This window comes from Myxozyma melibiosi (assembly GCF_037950935.1).
Source record: "Myxozyma melibiosi strain Phaff 52-87 chromosome Unknown BZA70scaffold_1, whole genome shotgun sequence".
NCBI classification, from domain to species: Eukaryota; Fungi; Ascomycota; class Lipomycetes; order Lipomycetales; family Lipomycetaceae; genus Myxozyma; species Myxozyma melibiosi.
The window spans coordinates 723845-739710 of NW_027042915.1; the positions used below are offsets into that span (position 1 = coordinate 723845).

Sequence of the window (15866 nt, forward strand, 5' to 3'; positions counted from 1 at the left end):
ATGGAGTTATTGAAATGCTTCGAATTCACGTACAGAGCTACAGTATAGTAGTAAAATGCAGTCTACAATTTTCCAAGAAATTCATATTGCCATCTGTGACGTTCTTTTGAAAATGTGGATTCTTAGTGGTGGAGTAGGGCCTCAGACGTTTAATTAGATTACCCCACGATAGCAGACTAGTTCTCCCTCATCCATCCCACAGTCAGCATGCCATTCTCGTTATCTGATATTCCATTCTACAAAGAAAACGACCGGCCAATTGTCTTTATCACCGGCGGAACAAGTGGCATAGGCAAGGTCACGGTTCGAGAACTGGCGCGACACGGCGCGAGAGTTTACGTGACTGTTCGTAACGAGGCCAAGGCTTCTGCGCTTTTGAGCGAGAAGGCTGAGTGGAAGAATACGGAGGAGGGATATGAGGATGTTGTCTGCGATATACGGACTATAGAATGTGACTTGATGGATCTGTCTTCTGTCGTGCGGGCCGCGCATGAGTTTCAAACAAAAGAAGAGAAGTTAGAGTAAGTCATGCGAACTGGTAATGCTTCTGATCTCGAATGTTATGCTAAACTGATTCTACGTTCTAGCATCTTGATAAACAATGCAGGTGTGCTGTATCCAGAATATGCTGAATCGAGTGACGGTTTTGAGACAACCATTCAGGTCAATTACTATGCACCATATCTTCTCACGTATCTCCTCCTTCCCTCGCTGTGTAAGGCTGCAACACCAAGAGTCATCAATGTCTCATCTCTGGCGCATAACCTGGCTTTCGGCTTCTCTTTCGATAACCCGAATAAAAAATCTGGCTGGGAACTGATGAACAAAGGCACGAGATACGCGCAATCAAAGCTGGCTATCCTACTCTTCACAAAGGAAATGGCGAAACGGCATCCGAATATATTGTCTGTCGCGGTGCACCCTGGCGTGATTGTTGACACAGCATTATACGATGAGCTGCAAAGCAGCGATGCGCTATTTGGCATAGTCAAGTTCAGCTCGAAAATGTTTGCTCAGTACGCCTCGAAAATGGGCGCGATCTCGATCGAGGATGGCGCGCTCACCAGCTTATACTGCGCTACAGATTCCGGACTTACGGCGGAGCTCGACAACGGAAACTATTACGTGCCGATTGCCAAGCTCGGGAAATGCAGCAAGCAGGCACTTGATGCTGGGCTTGCTGAGAAATTGTGGGTTTGGACCGAGAAGCTGCTGATTGAAAAGGGATATATCCCGAGTCTTTAGAGTCTTCTTGTTATACAGTATTGTGATAGAATAAGATATCTTGCCATGCTGTGCATACACATTAAATTATAAATAAGCAAATCAAAAGCAATAGTTTCCCAAAAGGACCCAAAAACGCCAATATAAACAGACATATACATAAATAGTCGTCAGTATGCAGCTTCGTCATCACCGCCGTCGTCGCCATAATCGTCTTCGCCGTCGTCAAAGTACTTTTCAGCATTGTAATCGCCCTCCTCGTCTTCTTCAAACTCGTCCTCGTCTTCTTGGTCGTCCATATCGTCTTCTTCGACTTCGTTTTCGTCTTCAGCGACCGCGCCTGTAGAAGCTCCAGCTACCTCGTCGTCGCCGGTGTTCATGATAACTGCTTCCAGGATGTGCTTTTTATGTTCAGCAAGATCAAGCTTGATTGGTTTCTGCTTCCCGCTGGATTTAAGGCCTAGAGCAGAATGAAGCTCTTGTGGAAAAAACTCCGCAACTGTAGAACAATATCAAATTAGTAGCAGATCAGACCGATATGAACATTAGAAATTAGACGTACTGTATGGATGATCAGTGACGGCTTTGCCAGTCTTTCGTTTTTTGAGAAATCTATCAGAGTACCGTTTGATACCTGGCTTCAGTTAGTAATCTGCAAACCAGCTAGATCACAAGAACAAACAAAGGGACTTACCGTCGTTTATTCCTCCTTCGTACTCGACTGTACCGTTCTTCTTCTCCAGGACATAAAAGGCTGAGCCAGACACTTCTTGCTGGAACTGTAGAAGCTGTCGTACGCAACGCCGTTCAAAGTCAGTCAAAGGCGCCTGCACCGGCAGTGCAAATTTCTATGGCAAGTATATGTTAGTAACTGTAAGAGGGTGTCAACAGCAATATTTAGCCAGGTTACGTACTGGATAGCGTTCTGAAGGAGTGAAATCAGGTTTGATATCCAGGCCATAAATAGGGCCAGGACGACCGCCGGGTCCTCCTCTGCCTCCCCGAAAAGACATGGATGTACTGGAACCGGTATATATTAATATCTAGCGACCGAGATGCATAAAATACAGAAAGATAATGAGAAGCTTGAAAGCAACAGGCAGGTGAATATCAGAAACAAAAAAAATAAATTATAGTTCAGCGCTTTCGGTAAATCGTGTAAGCAAAGCGGGTCTCGTGGATGGTCATTGAAAGCCACCAACCGATCCTTCTCCGGCTTCCGCGCCTACTCCACACCTGTTTCCACTGCTTTCCTTGCTCACCATCCAGCTCGCCTGCTCTATCTGCCTTCTTACTGCTTTTCCAAGTCTTTGAATCTCTAGTCTCTGGTAGGTTTCTGTTTTTGAATTTTTGTTTCTGGTGGACTTTTCGGCCGGATCGGGCGTGTGAAGCTGTGTCCTGCGCCTCCATCGCGTCACTATTGTTCTATGCGCTCTTCTCTTTGATCCCGGGCCCACACCATCTAGTATTTCCGTCAAATTTGTTTGACTACAATACGCAGTGGTGGTTTTCTTTGCTATAGAAATGCATGATGTGACTGACTGGTAGTTATTACACGATTTAGGAATCCCCAGACTTGTCTATCAATCAGCGCTACTACAACCATCCAGTCCCCTATTTCTCCAAAGCCGATCCCGTCATTTCCCAGTATGTCTTCTGATCAAGCAACTGAAGCTCCATCTGTTGGGGACGTCTCTGCAACCCTAGAGGCTACCTCGGTCTCTGATCCTTCTGCGGAGGCTCAACCTGTTGAGGCCGCTGGCGTCGATGAGTCTGAATCCAGCCCCACGAACGAGGTTCCCCCTGAGATTACCGAGAAGCGCCGCCTCTACATCGGCAACCTTCCTTCTGGTATCTCGGAAGATGATGTGAAAGGAATATTCGGCGATTACAGCATGTACGTTTATAAATCCTCCTACTTTGCTGAACTGCTTTGCGGAACTGCTGGCCCCATAATGGGAGGGTCGTACATAAGTCGCCCTTTCAGCTGACAGTCTCGATGATCCTGATCTCAACCCCATTACTAACCCTTTATCTTCTAGTTCTGCTGTTACTGTTCGCCCTAGCAAATACGTGGCTCTTAATTCCAGCTACGCCTTCATCGATCTCGTATCTGCTGATGATGCGGAAGCCGCAGTCGCAGCCAAGAACGACTCAGATTACAATGAGCGGAAGCTGTACGTACAGCTTGCCCGACCGCCGCGACCCAGACGGCAGTTCCGCAGAGGTGATATCCGTAGTCGGGCACCTAGATCGACCAGAAGAAATGTAAGTCTATGTCTCTAGGTCAGACAAGAACGACAGTCCTCTAACAAATTGTCATCATACAGGGAAGAGGCAACAGGGGCGCGGCTCAAGAGGCCGGTGGCTCTCCAGTGGATGGGGAAGCACCTGCCGAAGGAGCAGTCGAAGCATCTGGCTCGACTGAATCTCAGAATGATGAGAATGCGTCGCCAGCAAAGAAGACAAGGGCCAAGCCAAAGAGGGCAGCGAAGCCCAGGAGAGCACCCAGAGAAGGCCCACCATCTACTGACACTGTGTATGTCGCGAACTTGAGCTACACCTGCACCAAAGAACATTTAGAGGAGTTCTTCCAGCCGTATCAACCCGAGCAAGTGCGCGTTGCACTTAGATACTTGCCGCCGTTCTTGATAAGAAAGTTGACTGCGAAAGGCACCATGGTTCCTCCGCGATCTCTGGGGCACGCATTTGTCAAGCTCCCTTCGGAGGAGCTGCAAAAGAAAGCCATTGCTGAGCTTGACGGCAAGGAGCTGCAGGGACGATCGATTTCAGTGAGAGTTGCAATCGAACCGGAGAAAAAGACAGATGCCAGCGGCGAAGAGAAGGCTGACGAGGCGGAACCCAGTGCCTCTGCCTCTGCGGAAACGGCAGAGTCTGCTCCGGCACCTGCACCAGAGATCGAGGCCTCGGCTTAGATCTATTAGGCGGTCCTCGTGCGGAGGTGTTCTATTCTATGTACGAAATCAACTTCTTGCCGGACGTTCGAGCTTTTTTATTGCTTTTTTGCTGTTTTATTTCAATCTCCATTCAATAACTGTGCTATTACTATGATTTATTCTATTGTTTGGTGCTTTTTATAAAAACAAAGTGCACATATACGAGCGCGCCGCTTGACTGAGATGGACAAGTCGGTCTAGCTAGTGTGTATTTCTAAGCTTTCACTTTATCCATTCGTTTTATCTTTTCGTCTGATTGCAACATTGTTTTATCTAGTATGGTGTGTGCTTGCTTGTTCGACGTTTCCGCAGGGGCGGGACGCAAAAAAAAGTGTAATGTTTTGCTCTGTAAACTGCAGGGCAATCAGTTGTTCGGAATCGGAAGGAAGGGAAGAATGCGTGATTCGTACAATTTATAATATATGATTACTTTAATTCTAAAAACTGATGTAGATGCATATATATTTATGTACAAGACGCTCTGCGTAATTCGAGCTTTCTATCATTTACAAATACATCGGTTCCAACTACTCGTACTGTTTTGCCCAAATGGACTCCGTTCGATCCTTAGAAGCTCGCTCGTAACGATCAAACGCCATAACAAACGAGCCACGGCCCTGCGTCATTGACCTCAGAAACTTGAGATATCCCACCATCTCGTTCAGAGGCACTTTGGCCTTAATCAGTTTCTTGTCGAGCGTTCGGCGCAGATTGTGCTTGCTGAGATGAAGCGTCGTGTCTGGGGGTGAGTAGACCAGGTTCGGGTCGATGTACTCTGTGTCGTCTTGGGTAGGTCTCGATGCAGATTCATCCTCAAGAGCGTAGACGCGGCCTGATCTGGCGGACGAGATATCAGACATCACGGAGCCGATATCCTCGTCGTCGACAATCACGGTAACGTCCATGACGGGTTCCATCAGATTCCTAGACTCCTCCGGGACGGAGTCCATCACGGCTGATATCGCAAACCGCAAGGCTTGCGCAAGTGGAGCGGCAGAGTCTAGGTCTAAGGGGAGTTCAATGTCAGAGACGGAGACCAGCACGGAATGTACCGGTAGACCGTACTTCTTCCCGTGGAAGAGACCTGAGGAGACACCATTTTGAAGAGCAGTCCTTAGATCCTTGATGTCGATCTTTGAATGTGAGAGCTCATACCCTTCTGGTAACGTCAAGTAATTATTTTCCGGTAGCTGAGTCGACCGCGCAAGCTCGGCCTTGAGGCTGTCATCCGCAAACTCGAGATCGTCAGGAATACCCCGGATCGAGACCGTCGCGGCTGCAGATACGCTGCCGGCCTTGAGGACACGGGAATACTCATATCGAGCCGGCGTACTCTGCACATATCGCGGGTCGACGCTCTCCTTGTACGCGATCTGGATTTTGCCCACATGCGCGTTGACTTTCAGGTCGTTGATCAGTCGGTCTCTGGAGATTTCGAGATGCAACTCACCCATGCCGCTCAGCTGGGTTTGACCGGTTTCGTCGTCGACAGAGAGCTGTAGACTAGGATCCTCGCGAAGCAACGTCGCAAGACCGTCGTCAAGCGGTTTTTGATCGGACGCCGTTCGCGGCTCGATCGAGGCAAAAAATACAGGCGAAGGAATGTCGATCGGAAGCAGCTGCATTGACCGCAGCTGATTCTGCGGGATAGAGGGGCCTTGACCCTTGCTTGAAAATATGATTGTGTCGCCAGTCCGAACCTCTTTGGTACCGGAAATCACACCGATATGGCCTTCTGGGATTGAGTCGATTCTAACAGACGAATCGGCGTACATCCGCGAGAGTTGTAGAGCCCGCTCCTCGGTGCGGTTCGAGGTATTGAAGATTTTGGAATGCGTTATAAGCGTGCCGGAGTATACTCTGACAAAGACGAGGATTTTCCCTGTATGACCGTCGTGAATAACTTTGAACGCCAGCGCGCTTCCTGTTCCTGCCTTGGCTAACGGAACATCGGGTATCTTTGGATCTGTGGATTTCATAATCGGAGACGGACGATCGGCTGGGGACGGCAAGTAATCGATCACAGCATCTAAAAGTGGCTGCACGCCAATATTTCTGAAACTGGCTCCGCTGAGTACGGGAACTAGTTTGTTTGCCAGTGTGCAGCGACGTAAAGCTTTCTTGATATCCGCCGACGCTATCGCCATATGATCGTCATCGGCCTCTAGAAACTTTTCAATCATGTCATCGTCAAGCTCTGCGAGCGTCTCCACCAACGCGACGCGCGCTTTCGTAGCTTCTTCCAAATGCTCGCCAGTCAGCTCCAAAACTTTGAATTCTCGTCCGTCGGTGTTCGGCGCCCATTCAATGGCTTTCATCTCAATAACGTCGATGATTCCGCACGAGCGCGCGACCGTCATTCCGTCGACTATCTCGGCTCTGAACATCGGCATGTTGATAACCGCGGTCTTGGCCTGCAACTTTCCCGCAACTTCGCGCACAGTGCGACCAAATCCCGCGCCCTCGCGGTCCATCTTGTTGACAAATATGATTCGCGGAATGCCCATGCTCTTGGCTTGGTGCCAGACCTTCTCGGTCTGAGCTTCGACACCTTCGACACCGTCAAGAACTGTCACTGCACCGTCGAGAACACGGATTGACCGAATCACTTCAAATGTAAAGTCTGCGTGCCCTGGAGTGTCAATCAGGTTGACTCTGTGGCTGTTCCAGTCGAACGAGATGGCAGCAGAGGTGATTGTAATTCCACGATTGCGTTCAGCAGGTAGATAATCCATGACAGTGTCACCCTCATCCACATCTATGCAACAAAAATGTAAGCCTTCCGCCTTCAAAGGCAGTATTCAGATACTCAAACTAGCAGTACTCACTTCCAATTCTCTTTGTATAGCCGCTGTAAAAGAGCATTCTCTCCGTCGTCGTCGTCTTTCCGGCATCGATATGTGCGATAATTCCAATGTTTCTCACTTTTCGAATATCAGTCTCGGAACTTGGCTGTGACCCCTTTCCTTTCTTCTTATCCGTCGCATATCCTCGAACCAAGTTCAAGCAGAGAGTCGGTTGAGCTGCAATTTGCCGGACCGCTGATTGATATTGCGTGCGGGTGTAGGCATGCCAGACGCCTTTCCCAGCAGCACATAATGGCATAAACCGAGCCATTGCGGTAATTATTCGCTGTGTTTGACCTCCAATGGTATGTAAGAAGACTCAGTAATTAGTTAACAATTGTACACATTGTAAGTTGGAAGCCGTCCGTATCGAAGAGTTTGAGAAACTGATGGAGTCGGATTTTTTTATTCTCCCAAATTCAGAGATGGATTTCGGTGACCCCTGAAACTCTGAATTTCTACAGTTTAAACATCGATTCAATGAACAATTCAACTTGATATCTGCACTAAGAACCTTACAATCGATAGAATTGATCCTGATCTTACACAATTTGAATTCCGGAACTAAATATAAACTATAAATACACTACAGCCGCTCAGAAACGTCGCGGACTGATCCTGACTGCATTACATGACACTATCCAGACTACAGACATATAGAGCATCTAATGCCTCCGCTTCGTTCTTGAGGCCTCTTCCTCCGTCTGTGGCACACCATCTAAATCAAACAAATCCGCGCGCGCGCTCGCCAGTCGCTTCATATTCGTCGAGACATCATCGAACGTCAGGTTCGAGACTGCGTTTCGAGCCTCCAGCTTAGCCTTCTGATCCTTCCATTTAGGATCGAGAAGCTCGATTCGGATGTGCGCATCAAATTCAGCGGTACTGAAATGCTGATGACAGAGCGGACACTCCTGCATCAGAGCCTGGCTGGCTTTGGCGCGAGCGGACCGACGCGTGCTGCCTTGAGGTAGAACCTTGATGTTTTCGCGATTAGGATTGACAGCAGCAGCCTTGGTTTCTTTCTGTTTTTGTAGTCCTTCTTGACGCTCACGGATCCTGCGGTCCTCTTCTGACTCTTCAGTGGGTTGAGCAACGGTGGCGGACACTCCAGGAGGCGCCGGAGGCGCGGGCACTGATATTTCAACCGGTCGAGCCTCTTCGTAGTCCGGAGCCGCCTCTTCGATTGCCAACCGATCGGTCTCGTTGTGTAGTGACATCATCTGTTTCTCCTCCAGGGACGCGCGCTCCAACTCAGCGAGCGACATCGGCGGCGGTAGGTCGACTTCTTCATCCGCCGGGGTGAACTCGATCGTCTCGACCACGACGAAATCGTGCCAGTCTATCTGTGCGTATGCAATCTTCTCGGCCTCGGCGTCGGCTGCTGCCTTCTTTGTTTCCTCTTCCTTGTATTTCTGCCAGTCTGCTCTCATCTGTGCACGATCCAGAACCTTGTACTTGTTTGATATGTTCTCTTGTAGCCGCTCCTTGATCTTGTCTGAGGGGTTGAGCACTCTGGCGTATTGCTCAATCAGCTTTGAAAAATAAGGATATAAAGAGTGATTCGGCCTCAGAAAATCAAACTGGTAGTTCCTGCTTTCCCGTTGCGCCAGGGTAGTAGTGAACGACCGTCCATTCCGAGCAGCAAAGAGCGCAGTCGCCCGAATGATATCCAGATCCTGCGCCGATATCGGAGGCATAGGGAACGAAAACTCAAACTGTGGCGGCTCCGGTGGTCCAGCAGGAGCAGGAGCAGCAACCGCGGCGGTTGTGGATTCAGCTTGTGGAGTCGCGCTGGTCGGTTGGCCGCCTCTGTTTTCGCGGAATTCGTCGAGCCGCCATTCGTAGTATGGGTAGTATGGATCTGCGGGATTCAGAAAGCTGAATTTTGTGTTTGCTTTCTCGCTCTCGCGGATCCGGGCTTCGAACTATGGAGAGAAGATCAATGTCAGTGTGCGTTTTGTCACGTAAAGAGCAGAATCGAGGAAGCTTACAGCGTTTCCATTTCTGTGAACGTATCCTGCTGTCTTTTCAATGATATCTATACAAACACCGGTTAGTTGTCATCGCCACAAACCAATGAAGAGGGAGAACACAGCACATACCTCTGATATCATGTGGAGGGATAATCACTCCTTCAGGTGCAGATATCTGCTGAGGCACAGATGGCTGCGGTGTCGAACTGCTCCGTCCATTAACGCCGACGGTGGTCGCCATTGCTTTATCGGCAAACACAGACACCGAGTATAGTGCTGAGAGATATCTGGCTCTAAGCTGAAGCTGGAATGATGTAAAGTCGATGTTAGAGATCAAATAAAATTCCAAATACCACGGCATAAGTGACATGAATCACGGTGCTGGGAGCCGGTGCAAACGGCACCAAAACAGTGCGTCGTTCTTCGAGGAACCACGACGGCGAAACCGATCTCCACAAAATCACCAGGACTCCCGTTCACACGCACCCCCTCCTACTTTTGGCGATACACGACTTTGCTGGGACGAATCAATCCAGAACAAGTTTGAGAACGATGTCGGACAATACAATCATCAAGCCCGAGAAGGATTTCTCGGATACGCTGCTCGAGGAGATGCCGAAGATCGACGAGCTGGCTAAGGTCGGTTGCCTGTTCACTTGCTGTATCGCAATCGCGAGTATGGTGTATGCCCAGCTGGATCATTGCTAACCCTTCTTTCTTCAGACCGATCTTCAAGCTGCAGTGGAGCGTCTTCTTGCTTTAGAGAAGCAGACCCGTCAGGTATGTTTTGCGTGCTACGTGTTGATGATTTCAAGGGCGCGCCGTATGCTCACTCGTGAACTTTTGATGTACAACAGGCCGCCGATCTCGCATCGACCGAGAAACTTCTCATCAAGCTCGTCAATCTATTCAAGGACGCCGGTGACTGGAAGGCAATGAACGAGCACATTCAGATTCTCTCGAAGAAGCACGGTCAGCTGAAGCAGGCAATTACAGCGATGGTGCAGGAGACCATCAAGTTCCTAGACGACGTGCCTGATCTGGCTACCAAGATCGAGACTATTGAAAACATTCGCGTGGTGACCGAAGGAAAGGTACGTTTGCTGATTCAATCTTGAGAAATGTTGGATTCAGAGAAATTGATGATGAGCTGACAACTTGTGACGAAATAGATCTTTGTCGAAGTCGAGAGAGCGCGGGTCACGCGCACGCTTGCAAAGATCAAAGAAGAGCAAGGCGACATCGCGGCTGCCGCGGATTTGATGTGTGATTTGCAAGTCGAGACATATGGATCGATGGACAACCGAGAGAAGACTGAATTTATTCTAGAGCAAGTGCAGCTATGTGTCCTGCGCGACGACTTTACCCAGGCTCTGATTCTCAGCCGTAAAATCTCGACCAACTATTTTGATAATGACGATGTCGAGGATCTGAAGCTGCGATACTACGAGCTGATGATCAAGATCTCGCTTCATGATGATAAGTACCTAGATGTCTGCAAGCACTACCGCGCGGTGTACGACACCGCGAGTGTCCAAGAGGATGAGACAAAGTGGAAAGAGGTGAGTCTCACTGAATCAAAGACTAGAAAGATCAGATCTAACCATCGTCCAGGCCCTACGCAACGTCGTTTACTTTATCCTCCTCTCGCCCTACGATAACGAGCAGTCCGACCTGATCCACAGAATCGCCAAGGAGCCCCGGTTAGAGCAGATGGTGGTCGAGAGCCAGCTGATCAAGAACTTCACCAAGGTTGAGCTTATGCGGTGGCCTTTGACTGCGGAGGCCTACGGACCTATTCTGCGGGCGACGCCGGTGTTCAACGTTTCTGATCCAAAGGGCGAGACTAGATGGGATGATTTCCGCAAGCGGGTCATTGAGCATGTGAGTTTCTGTGTCGAGTATGTGTTTTTACTGCATGATGCTGACAAGGTGATTTAGAATATTCGGGTGATTGCAAAGTACTATACTAGAATTCATACCTCGCGATTGAGAGATTTGCTAGATTTGTCTGATCAGGTGCGTGGCCCTTATTTCAGATCGAACGAGGCAAATGCTAACATACCTTCAACTTTTTAGGAAACCGAGACGTACTTGGCGAGACTGATCACCCAAGGAACAATCTACGCGCGTATAAACCGTCCGGAAAAGATCGTCACCTTTGACGCGCCGAAGGACGCGAACGACGTACTGAACGAGTGGAGCAGTAACATCAGCGGTCTTTTGGGACTTGTCGAGACGTTGGGCCATTTGATCAACCAGACTGCGAGCGCATAAGTATAATGTATGATTCCCACGCGTCGTCGGTTATACGGGAGTGTATATATATATTTATATTGTGTGATTTAGACATGTGGTTGTATCTCGGTAATAATATCACGTAAGATGAAGCATTTAGATGAAGAGATATAAAAAGACGTGTGCTATTTAGACGTATAATTACACCGATATTCACAGAAACGCAAAACACAACAAAGAACTAACTTTACTATAAATTTTTATCGAGAGCAAAGGCGAGAAAACATGCTTGCTGTTTACTCGATGTCGCCAGCCTCGCTCTCGGAATCATCATCGTCACCCGAAACCTCCTTGTTCTCCAACTCCTTCCGCTCCATAAGCGCCTGGAGCTCAGCGTCGTCGCTCTCGGTGACAGCCTTGGGCGCCATGCGGACGGAGAACTCGCCGCCGGACTCCTTAATGCTCTGTTCTATGACCTGGATGGCCTCCTCGAGCTTGTCGATTCCGAGCTGCTTGTCGAGGCAGTGCGAGGTCAGGACGTACAACGGCGGCGAGACTAGTCTGACCTTGACCGGCACTTCCTCTGTGTTGAGATCCTCGCCCTTCTTAAGCGCGGTCTTGACGGCGTCGATGCCCTCGTAGCCGAAGCAGGTGACCTCGATGTCGGCGCGGACCTTGGTGGGCTGCGGGGTCAGTCTCCGCGCGATGTGCTGCTGGAGATCCTCGAGGACGGTGGGCGAAGGGATGTCGAGGCCCTCGAAGACGGTGGCGGGGTTTGTGATTGCGATCTTGAACGCATCGTAGGCGTGGCCGTATTTCTTGTACAGCGGCCAGCCGATCGAGTTGTAGAGCTCCTCGAGCGGGATGCTGTTTTTCTCGGCAACGTGCCGCAAGATCGAGTGCACGGCCTTGGACTTGTTGAATTTCTCCTCGCATTTGATGACGTCCTCGGCCGACACGCGGCGCTTGGATAAGTCGATGTAGCCCTTCTCCTTGTCGACGCGGAGGACGACGACGACCTCATTGCGACCGACTCGGATGAGCTTCTGGATCGAACGGATTCGACGCCGGGAAAGCTCGGAGAGCAGAATCATGCCCTCGATATTGTCGTACTCCAACAGCTTGACGTATGCACCCATCTCCGCGATCTAAATCAGTACCCCAGAAGACGTTAGCTATCCATCTCATCTCCACCCAATCACCGCTGAAGAACAGACGGCAGAAACAGCAATTCTGCAAGAATTTAGGACCAGCACGTACCTGGCGAACATTGACAACGACCAGGTCATCGACCTCGGGGTACTTGTTCTCGTAGTAGCGGCAATTTGAAAGACTCATGACTGGAGATATTCACTGCTCTTCTTCAATAGAAGTAAGTGTAATAGAAACTGATTCGAATGATAAAGAAAAACCCAAATCAAAAATAAGAAACCAGAAAGCAACAAACACAATATTCCTGTCTGTCTATTATCTTTCTTCCTTTCCTTTCTTTATCCTTTATGTCTTCTCTTCTTGCGCTTCTAATTTTTTTTTGATTTCTTCATTCAACGCAAAAGGCGGTGAAGGATTGAAGGGCGGGTAACTGCGGGGTTAGGGTACAACCTGAAGTGGATCATTGTGCGCTCAGTCGTTCGTTTGTTCGCGGAGAAAGGCTCACTGATGATCTACTGGGCCCTGGCGGATTTGTGGAAATATGAACTGTGGATGGTGGATGCAGAAGTTTGATGTTGTCTGTTTGAGGTGTTTGTCTGTCTGACTGCTTGCTTTGTTTTGTTTTTACCACTGCTTCGCTACATACCTACGAATAATAGATCTGTCTCCTTCTGCTTTCTTTCTCTGATACTGCCCGATGGCCAACCTGTGCTGTTCGTCTTCTCTCGACTGTGGATTACAGAGCTGCTCTTCTGCCTCTATTGGACTGAACAATTCTCTTTATCCGACTGAATCTGTGCTTTCCTGCCTTTTTTCCTGCGCTATGCACAGCCATCTGTTCATCCGTGATCAAAATTCATGGTCTCTATTATGTCCAACGTCCAACGTCCAACGTCGCACGGCATGACCGGCATCTACAGTTTCTTCTGGTGGACAGACTCCCATCCGCATGTCTGCCGCTACAACACTTGGTTTGAACTTTCCATATACCTGAACGTGAGAGAGTGAGAAAACAGTCGTGCGTTCTGATTTCGGTATGGACCGACCAAGACGTTCTTTCTTATCATGGTCATTCTCTACGACTAGTTATGCGTCAACCGTTCAGAGATTTCTCTAATGCTTGCATGAAGACTTCGAACGCTACCGGCCGAAAGAACAGCTTCATCGAAGCGGCACTCTCAAGTTCTCATATTTTCTCCCTCCGGTACCGTCAATGCGTTGTCCGCCTCTCCCGTTCGACGAGGGTACCCAGTGGCAAACAACCAACTAAAAACCCAACTCTGGAGGCGACCAAATAGACGCTAGTCTTGAGGAGCAAAAAAAAAATCATACGTTTTTAACTCGCGGTGCTTGCTGAAAATCTCGAGAGAAGACGGCGCGGAAGCCGACTTTTTTTTCCACTTTTTCCCTTTAGCCTCCTTTCTTTTCTTTTTTCTCGTTTGCAGTCCGAGAGAAGACGGGATCTGATACATACTAGTCATTATATGAAATGAAACGGCGGATACCTATCGACAACGTACTCTGCCCCTCATCGTCTGCGGGGCTCGTTCTCCAGAACAGCTAGCGCGGACTGCTTCCTCAATATGGCGCGAGGCGCATGTGCCGGAAAAGCATGTCAGTTGATTCGCATACGACAGACCAGCCATTCATGTGATTGCGGTATCTGTTTATGCGACCGCGGTGGGCTGGGCTCGATAGACTTCTTTTGATTTACTCTTCTCTTTCGTTTGCTGTAACCTATGCATAATTCAATATTCTGTCATCTGGGTATATAAGTGTTTTATTGATTCATTTCGAGTCAGAAGCTATCAATAGTTTTCCATCTGTGTTCTGTGAACTTCTCCTGCGTCTACCAAGAAAGCAATCCCCTCGTATGCTCGTCGAAACATACCTCAAAAAAACAAAGCCAGCCAGACTAGCCCACCCGTCGGATGAGGCGTGCCCAGCGGCCGGTGGCAAGTACCGTTTTGTCCCGCGCCCTGGCAGGAGCTCTGGCGGGCGATCAGATTCCAGATCCCGCTCCGGTAGATCAGGCATGAGCGAGCGGCTGTGGTAGGCAGGGAGGTACCTCGGCAATCTACGGCTGAGGTAGCCGGTGAAGCGACTGCGAGGTTGAAGCTGTGCTATGCTCTGGACTGATAACAGCAGCAGCAGAAGAAGATACAGCATCGCCATCAGGAAACAGTGATGGTCTATACATCTCTGCAGCGCTCGATTGTCATATTCGCAAAACAACTAGTGACAGAGTCCAGCATCGAAAAGGAAGGTCTGGAGATCATCAGACGATGTCTCGTCTACGAAGCCAAAACCTTCCCTGAACTAGCATGAGCTAGCCTAACTAGCTCAATTGCAAGGACATACGAGAAGGGGAAGGGGAGGGGAAAGGAGTCTGCAGGTGAGGGGTTTTACTCGTTTTGGAAGTTACCTGTCGGCGAAGCGAGATGGTGCGCTGGCTGGGTGTCAGAGAAGGAGGGGGAACGCCCTGTATTGTAAGCAGAGGTAGCGGTAGCGGGCAGGGGTGGGGGTGGGGGAGAGGGAGGAAGGCTGTTTGGAGAATATACGGTATATGACAAGGTATCCACGGTATCCATAGTTCGTAGCCGGGACCACCCACTTTGCAGAGCATAAAATCCGGACGATGAGCGACGAAGGGAAGAAGATAGGACAATCTAATTCGCCCGCGGCTGCGACGGACCACGTAAGTAAATTACATTTATACCATGCAGTGCCAATGCCAGCGATACCAGGATCGTAGTCTTTAATTTCACGTTTTGCAGCTCCTGGAGAGCGATCTGAGATTCCTGCGGCGAACGAGACACGAGACGAGCTGACAGACGGCGAGCTATAAACAAGATGGGCAACAAACAAGGCTTGAGTGGCGCGTTCCTGAATCTATCGGGTCAAGGTTTTGCACATGCCATGCTCTCGCGTCCGGCCGCCTCCTCTTACTTCTCTCAGCGAGGGTTTTGTCGCTGTGTTTCGTTTTAGGTATTCTGAGTCTAAGCTCTTCGGCGCGAGCCGGCAGTAGAGGTATAGCATATTATCAGGCAAATATTATGATTATAAGTGATAGGAGTCCGTTAGGATCTCGAGACGGAGGCGCAGGGAAGATCTAGGTACGGGAGTCATCACGGAGCGAGGCGGGAGGGCGAAGAGAAGCGAAGCAGGGAGGCAAGCAGAGAGACGCGAACAAGGAAACACGCCTGAAACTCCGAAATTCGCCAAGTTTCAGTAGGCTGTTGGGTTAGCGGGAACTTCCTTTTTGCCATGCGTGCCCAACGCGAGAAGAGCGAGGTGGGAGGGTGCGATCGTGAGGGAGTGGGAGGGAGGAGAGGGCCGAGGAGAGATGGGATCGCAAGATTGACGGAGGTACAGTCCCCAAAGTGTCCCCGAAGGATCCGTAGAAGTGTCTTAGGTCCCGTCCTTTCCAATCTCACCATTCTTCCTGCTTCTCGATTTTAAAATGCCACAAG

At 49.5% G+C, this 15866-nt stretch overlaps 8 protein-coding genes across 8 annotated transcripts; 3 read left to right on the forward strand and 5 right to left on the reverse strand.

Moving 5' to 3' along the window:
* The first annotated feature begins 8 nt into the window (after nt 1-8).
* BZA70DRAFT_8317 (uncharacterized protein) lies at nt 9-1320 on the forward strand. Its single transcript, XM_064915449.1, has 2 exons — nt 9-521; nt 588-1320. Exons 1-2 carry the CDS (start codon nt 208-210, stop codon nt 1243-1245), a joined length of 972 nt encoding a protein of 323 aa, XP_064770311.1. The 5' UTR covers nt 9-207; the 3' UTR covers nt 1246-1320.
* Nucleotides 1320-2365, reverse strand: BZA70DRAFT_8308 (DNA-directed RNA polymerase III, subunit Rpc31). The gene is made up of 4 exons (XM_064915448.1): nt 2139-2365; nt 1919-2072; nt 1787-1858; nt 1320-1723 (listed from the first exon to the last, which is right to left on the reverse strand). The coding sequence occupies exons 1-4, from the start codon at nt 2235-2237 to the stop codon at nt 1395-1397; spliced, it is 654 nt and encodes a 217-aa protein (XP_064770312.1). The 5' UTR covers nt 2238-2365; the 3' UTR covers nt 1320-1394.
* A 94-nt stretch (nt 2366-2459) lies between these two features.
* On the forward strand, nt 2460-4637 carry BZA70DRAFT_308166 (uncharacterized protein). The gene is made up of 3 exons (XM_064914849.1): nt 2460-3121; nt 3267-3492; nt 3555-4637. The coding sequence occupies exons 1-3, from the start codon at nt 2874-2876 to the stop codon at nt 4158-4160; spliced, it is 1080 nt and encodes a 359-aa protein (XP_064770313.1). The 5' UTR covers nt 2460-2873; the 3' UTR covers nt 4161-4637.
* Nucleotides 4638-4649: 12 nt separating this feature from the next.
* BZA70DRAFT_243526 (ribosome-releasing factor 2, mitochondrial) lies at nt 4650-7394 on the reverse strand. The gene is made up of 2 exons (XM_064910597.1): nt 7010-7394; nt 4650-6939 (listed from the first exon to the last, which is right to left on the reverse strand). The coding sequence occupies exons 1-2, from the start codon at nt 7296-7298 to the stop codon at nt 4709-4711; spliced, it is 2520 nt and encodes an 839-aa protein (XP_064770314.1). The 5' UTR covers nt 7299-7394; the 3' UTR covers nt 4650-4708.
* Nucleotides 7395-7692: 298 nt separating this feature from the next.
* On the reverse strand, nt 7693-9244 carry BZA70DRAFT_264663 (putative pre-mRNA splicing factor; the record flags this gene model as incomplete). Its single annotated transcript, XM_064910914.1, has 3 exons — nt 7693-8955; nt 9022-9068; nt 9133-9244. 3 exons carry the CDS (start codon nt 9242-9244, stop codon nt 7693-7695), a joined length of 1422 nt encoding a protein of 473 aa, XP_064770315.1.
* Nucleotides 9245-9464: 220 nt separating this feature from the next.
* Nucleotides 9465-11409, forward strand: BZA70DRAFT_8389 (uncharacterized protein). The gene is made up of 7 exons (XM_064915459.1): nt 9465-9642; nt 9727-9783; nt 9861-10097; nt 10176-10565; nt 10618-10887; nt 10945-11022; nt 11083-11409. Exons 1-7 carry the CDS (start codon nt 9556-9558, stop codon nt 11278-11280), a joined length of 1317 nt encoding a protein of 438 aa, XP_064770316.1. The 5' UTR covers nt 9465-9555; the 3' UTR covers nt 11281-11409.
* BZA70DRAFT_270909 (eukaryotic translation initiation factor 2 alpha subunit) lies at nt 11397-12760 on the reverse strand. The gene is made up of 2 exons (XM_064911387.1): nt 12502-12760; nt 11397-12389 (listed from the first exon to the last, which is right to left on the reverse strand). The coding sequence occupies exons 1-2, from the start codon at nt 12577-12579 to the stop codon at nt 11538-11540; spliced, it is 930 nt and encodes a 309-aa protein (XP_064770317.1). The 5' UTR covers nt 12580-12760; the 3' UTR covers nt 11397-11537.
* A 1421-nt stretch (nt 12761-14181) lies between these two features.
* Nucleotides 14182-14568, reverse strand: BZA70DRAFT_264666 (uncharacterized protein; the record flags this gene model as incomplete). The annotated part of the gene is made up of 1 exon (XM_064910915.1): nt 14182-14568. The coding sequence occupies one exon, from the start codon at nt 14566-14568 to the stop codon at nt 14182-14184; it is 387 nt and encodes a 128-aa protein (XP_064770318.1).
* Nucleotides 14569-15866: the final 1298 nt, after the last annotated feature.

Excerpts from the sequence above, each read along its gene's own strand:
- BZA70DRAFT_243526 (XM_064910597.1), bottom strand. The coding sequence starts at position 7,298 with ATGGCTCGGTTTATGCCATTATGTGCTGCTGGGAAAGGCGTCTGGCAT. Across the intron at positions 6,940-7,009 it reads CTATACAAAGAGAATTGGAA|ATGTGGATGAGGGTGACACT; the intron begins GTGAGTACTGCT and ends TTTGTTGCATAG.
- BZA70DRAFT_8317 (XM_064915449.1), top strand. The coding sequence starts at position 208 with ATGCCATTCTCGTTATCTGATATTCCATTCTACAAAGAAAACGACCGG. Across the intron at positions 522-587 it reads ACAAAAGAAGAGAAGTTAGA|CATCTTGATAAACAATGCAG; the intron begins GTAAGTCATGCG and ends TCTACGTTCTAG.
- BZA70DRAFT_270909 (XM_064911387.1), bottom strand. The coding sequence starts at position 12,579 with ATGAGTCTTTCAAATTGCCGCTACTACGAGAACAAGTACCCCGAGGTC. Across the intron at positions 12,390-12,501 it reads TCGTTGTCAATGTTCGCCAG|ATCGCGGAGATGGGTGCATA; the intron begins GTACGTGCTGGT and ends GTACTGATTTAG.
- BZA70DRAFT_308166 (XM_064914849.1), top strand. The coding sequence starts at position 2,874 with ATGTCTTCTGATCAAGCAACTGAAGCTCCATCTGTTGGGGACGTCTCT. Across the intron at positions 3,122-3,266 it reads ATATTCGGCGATTACAGCAT|TTCTGCTGTTACTGTTCGCC; the intron begins GTACGTTTATAA and ends TTTATCTTCTAG. Across the intron at positions 3,493-3,554 it reads CTAGATCGACCAGAAGAAAT|GGAAGAGGCAACAGGGGCGC; the intron begins GTAAGTCTATGT and ends GTCATCATACAG.
- BZA70DRAFT_8308 (XM_064915448.1), bottom strand. The coding sequence starts at position 2,237 with ATGTCTTTTCGGGGAGGCAGAGGAGGACCCGGCGGTCGTCCTGGCCCT. Across the intron at positions 2,073-2,138 it reads CTCCTTCAGAACGCTATCCA|AAATTTGCACTGCCGGTGCA; the intron begins GTACGTAACCTG and ends TACTTGCCATAG. Across the intron at positions 1,724-1,786 it reads CGTCACTGATCATCCATACA|TTGCGGAGTTTTTTCCACAA; the intron begins GTACGTCTAATT and ends ATTGTTCTACAG.
- BZA70DRAFT_8389 (XM_064915459.1), top strand. The coding sequence starts at position 9,556 with ATGTCGGACAATACAATCATCAAGCCCGAGAAGGATTTCTCGGATACG. Across the intron at positions 10,566-10,617 it reads ATGAGACAAAGTGGAAAGAG|GCCCTACGCAACGTCGTTTA; the intron begins GTGAGTCTCACT and ends ACCATCGTCCAG. Across the intron at positions 11,023-11,082 it reads TGCTAGATTTGTCTGATCAG|GAAACCGAGACGTACTTGGC; the intron begins GTGCGTGGCCCT and ends TCAACTTTTTAG.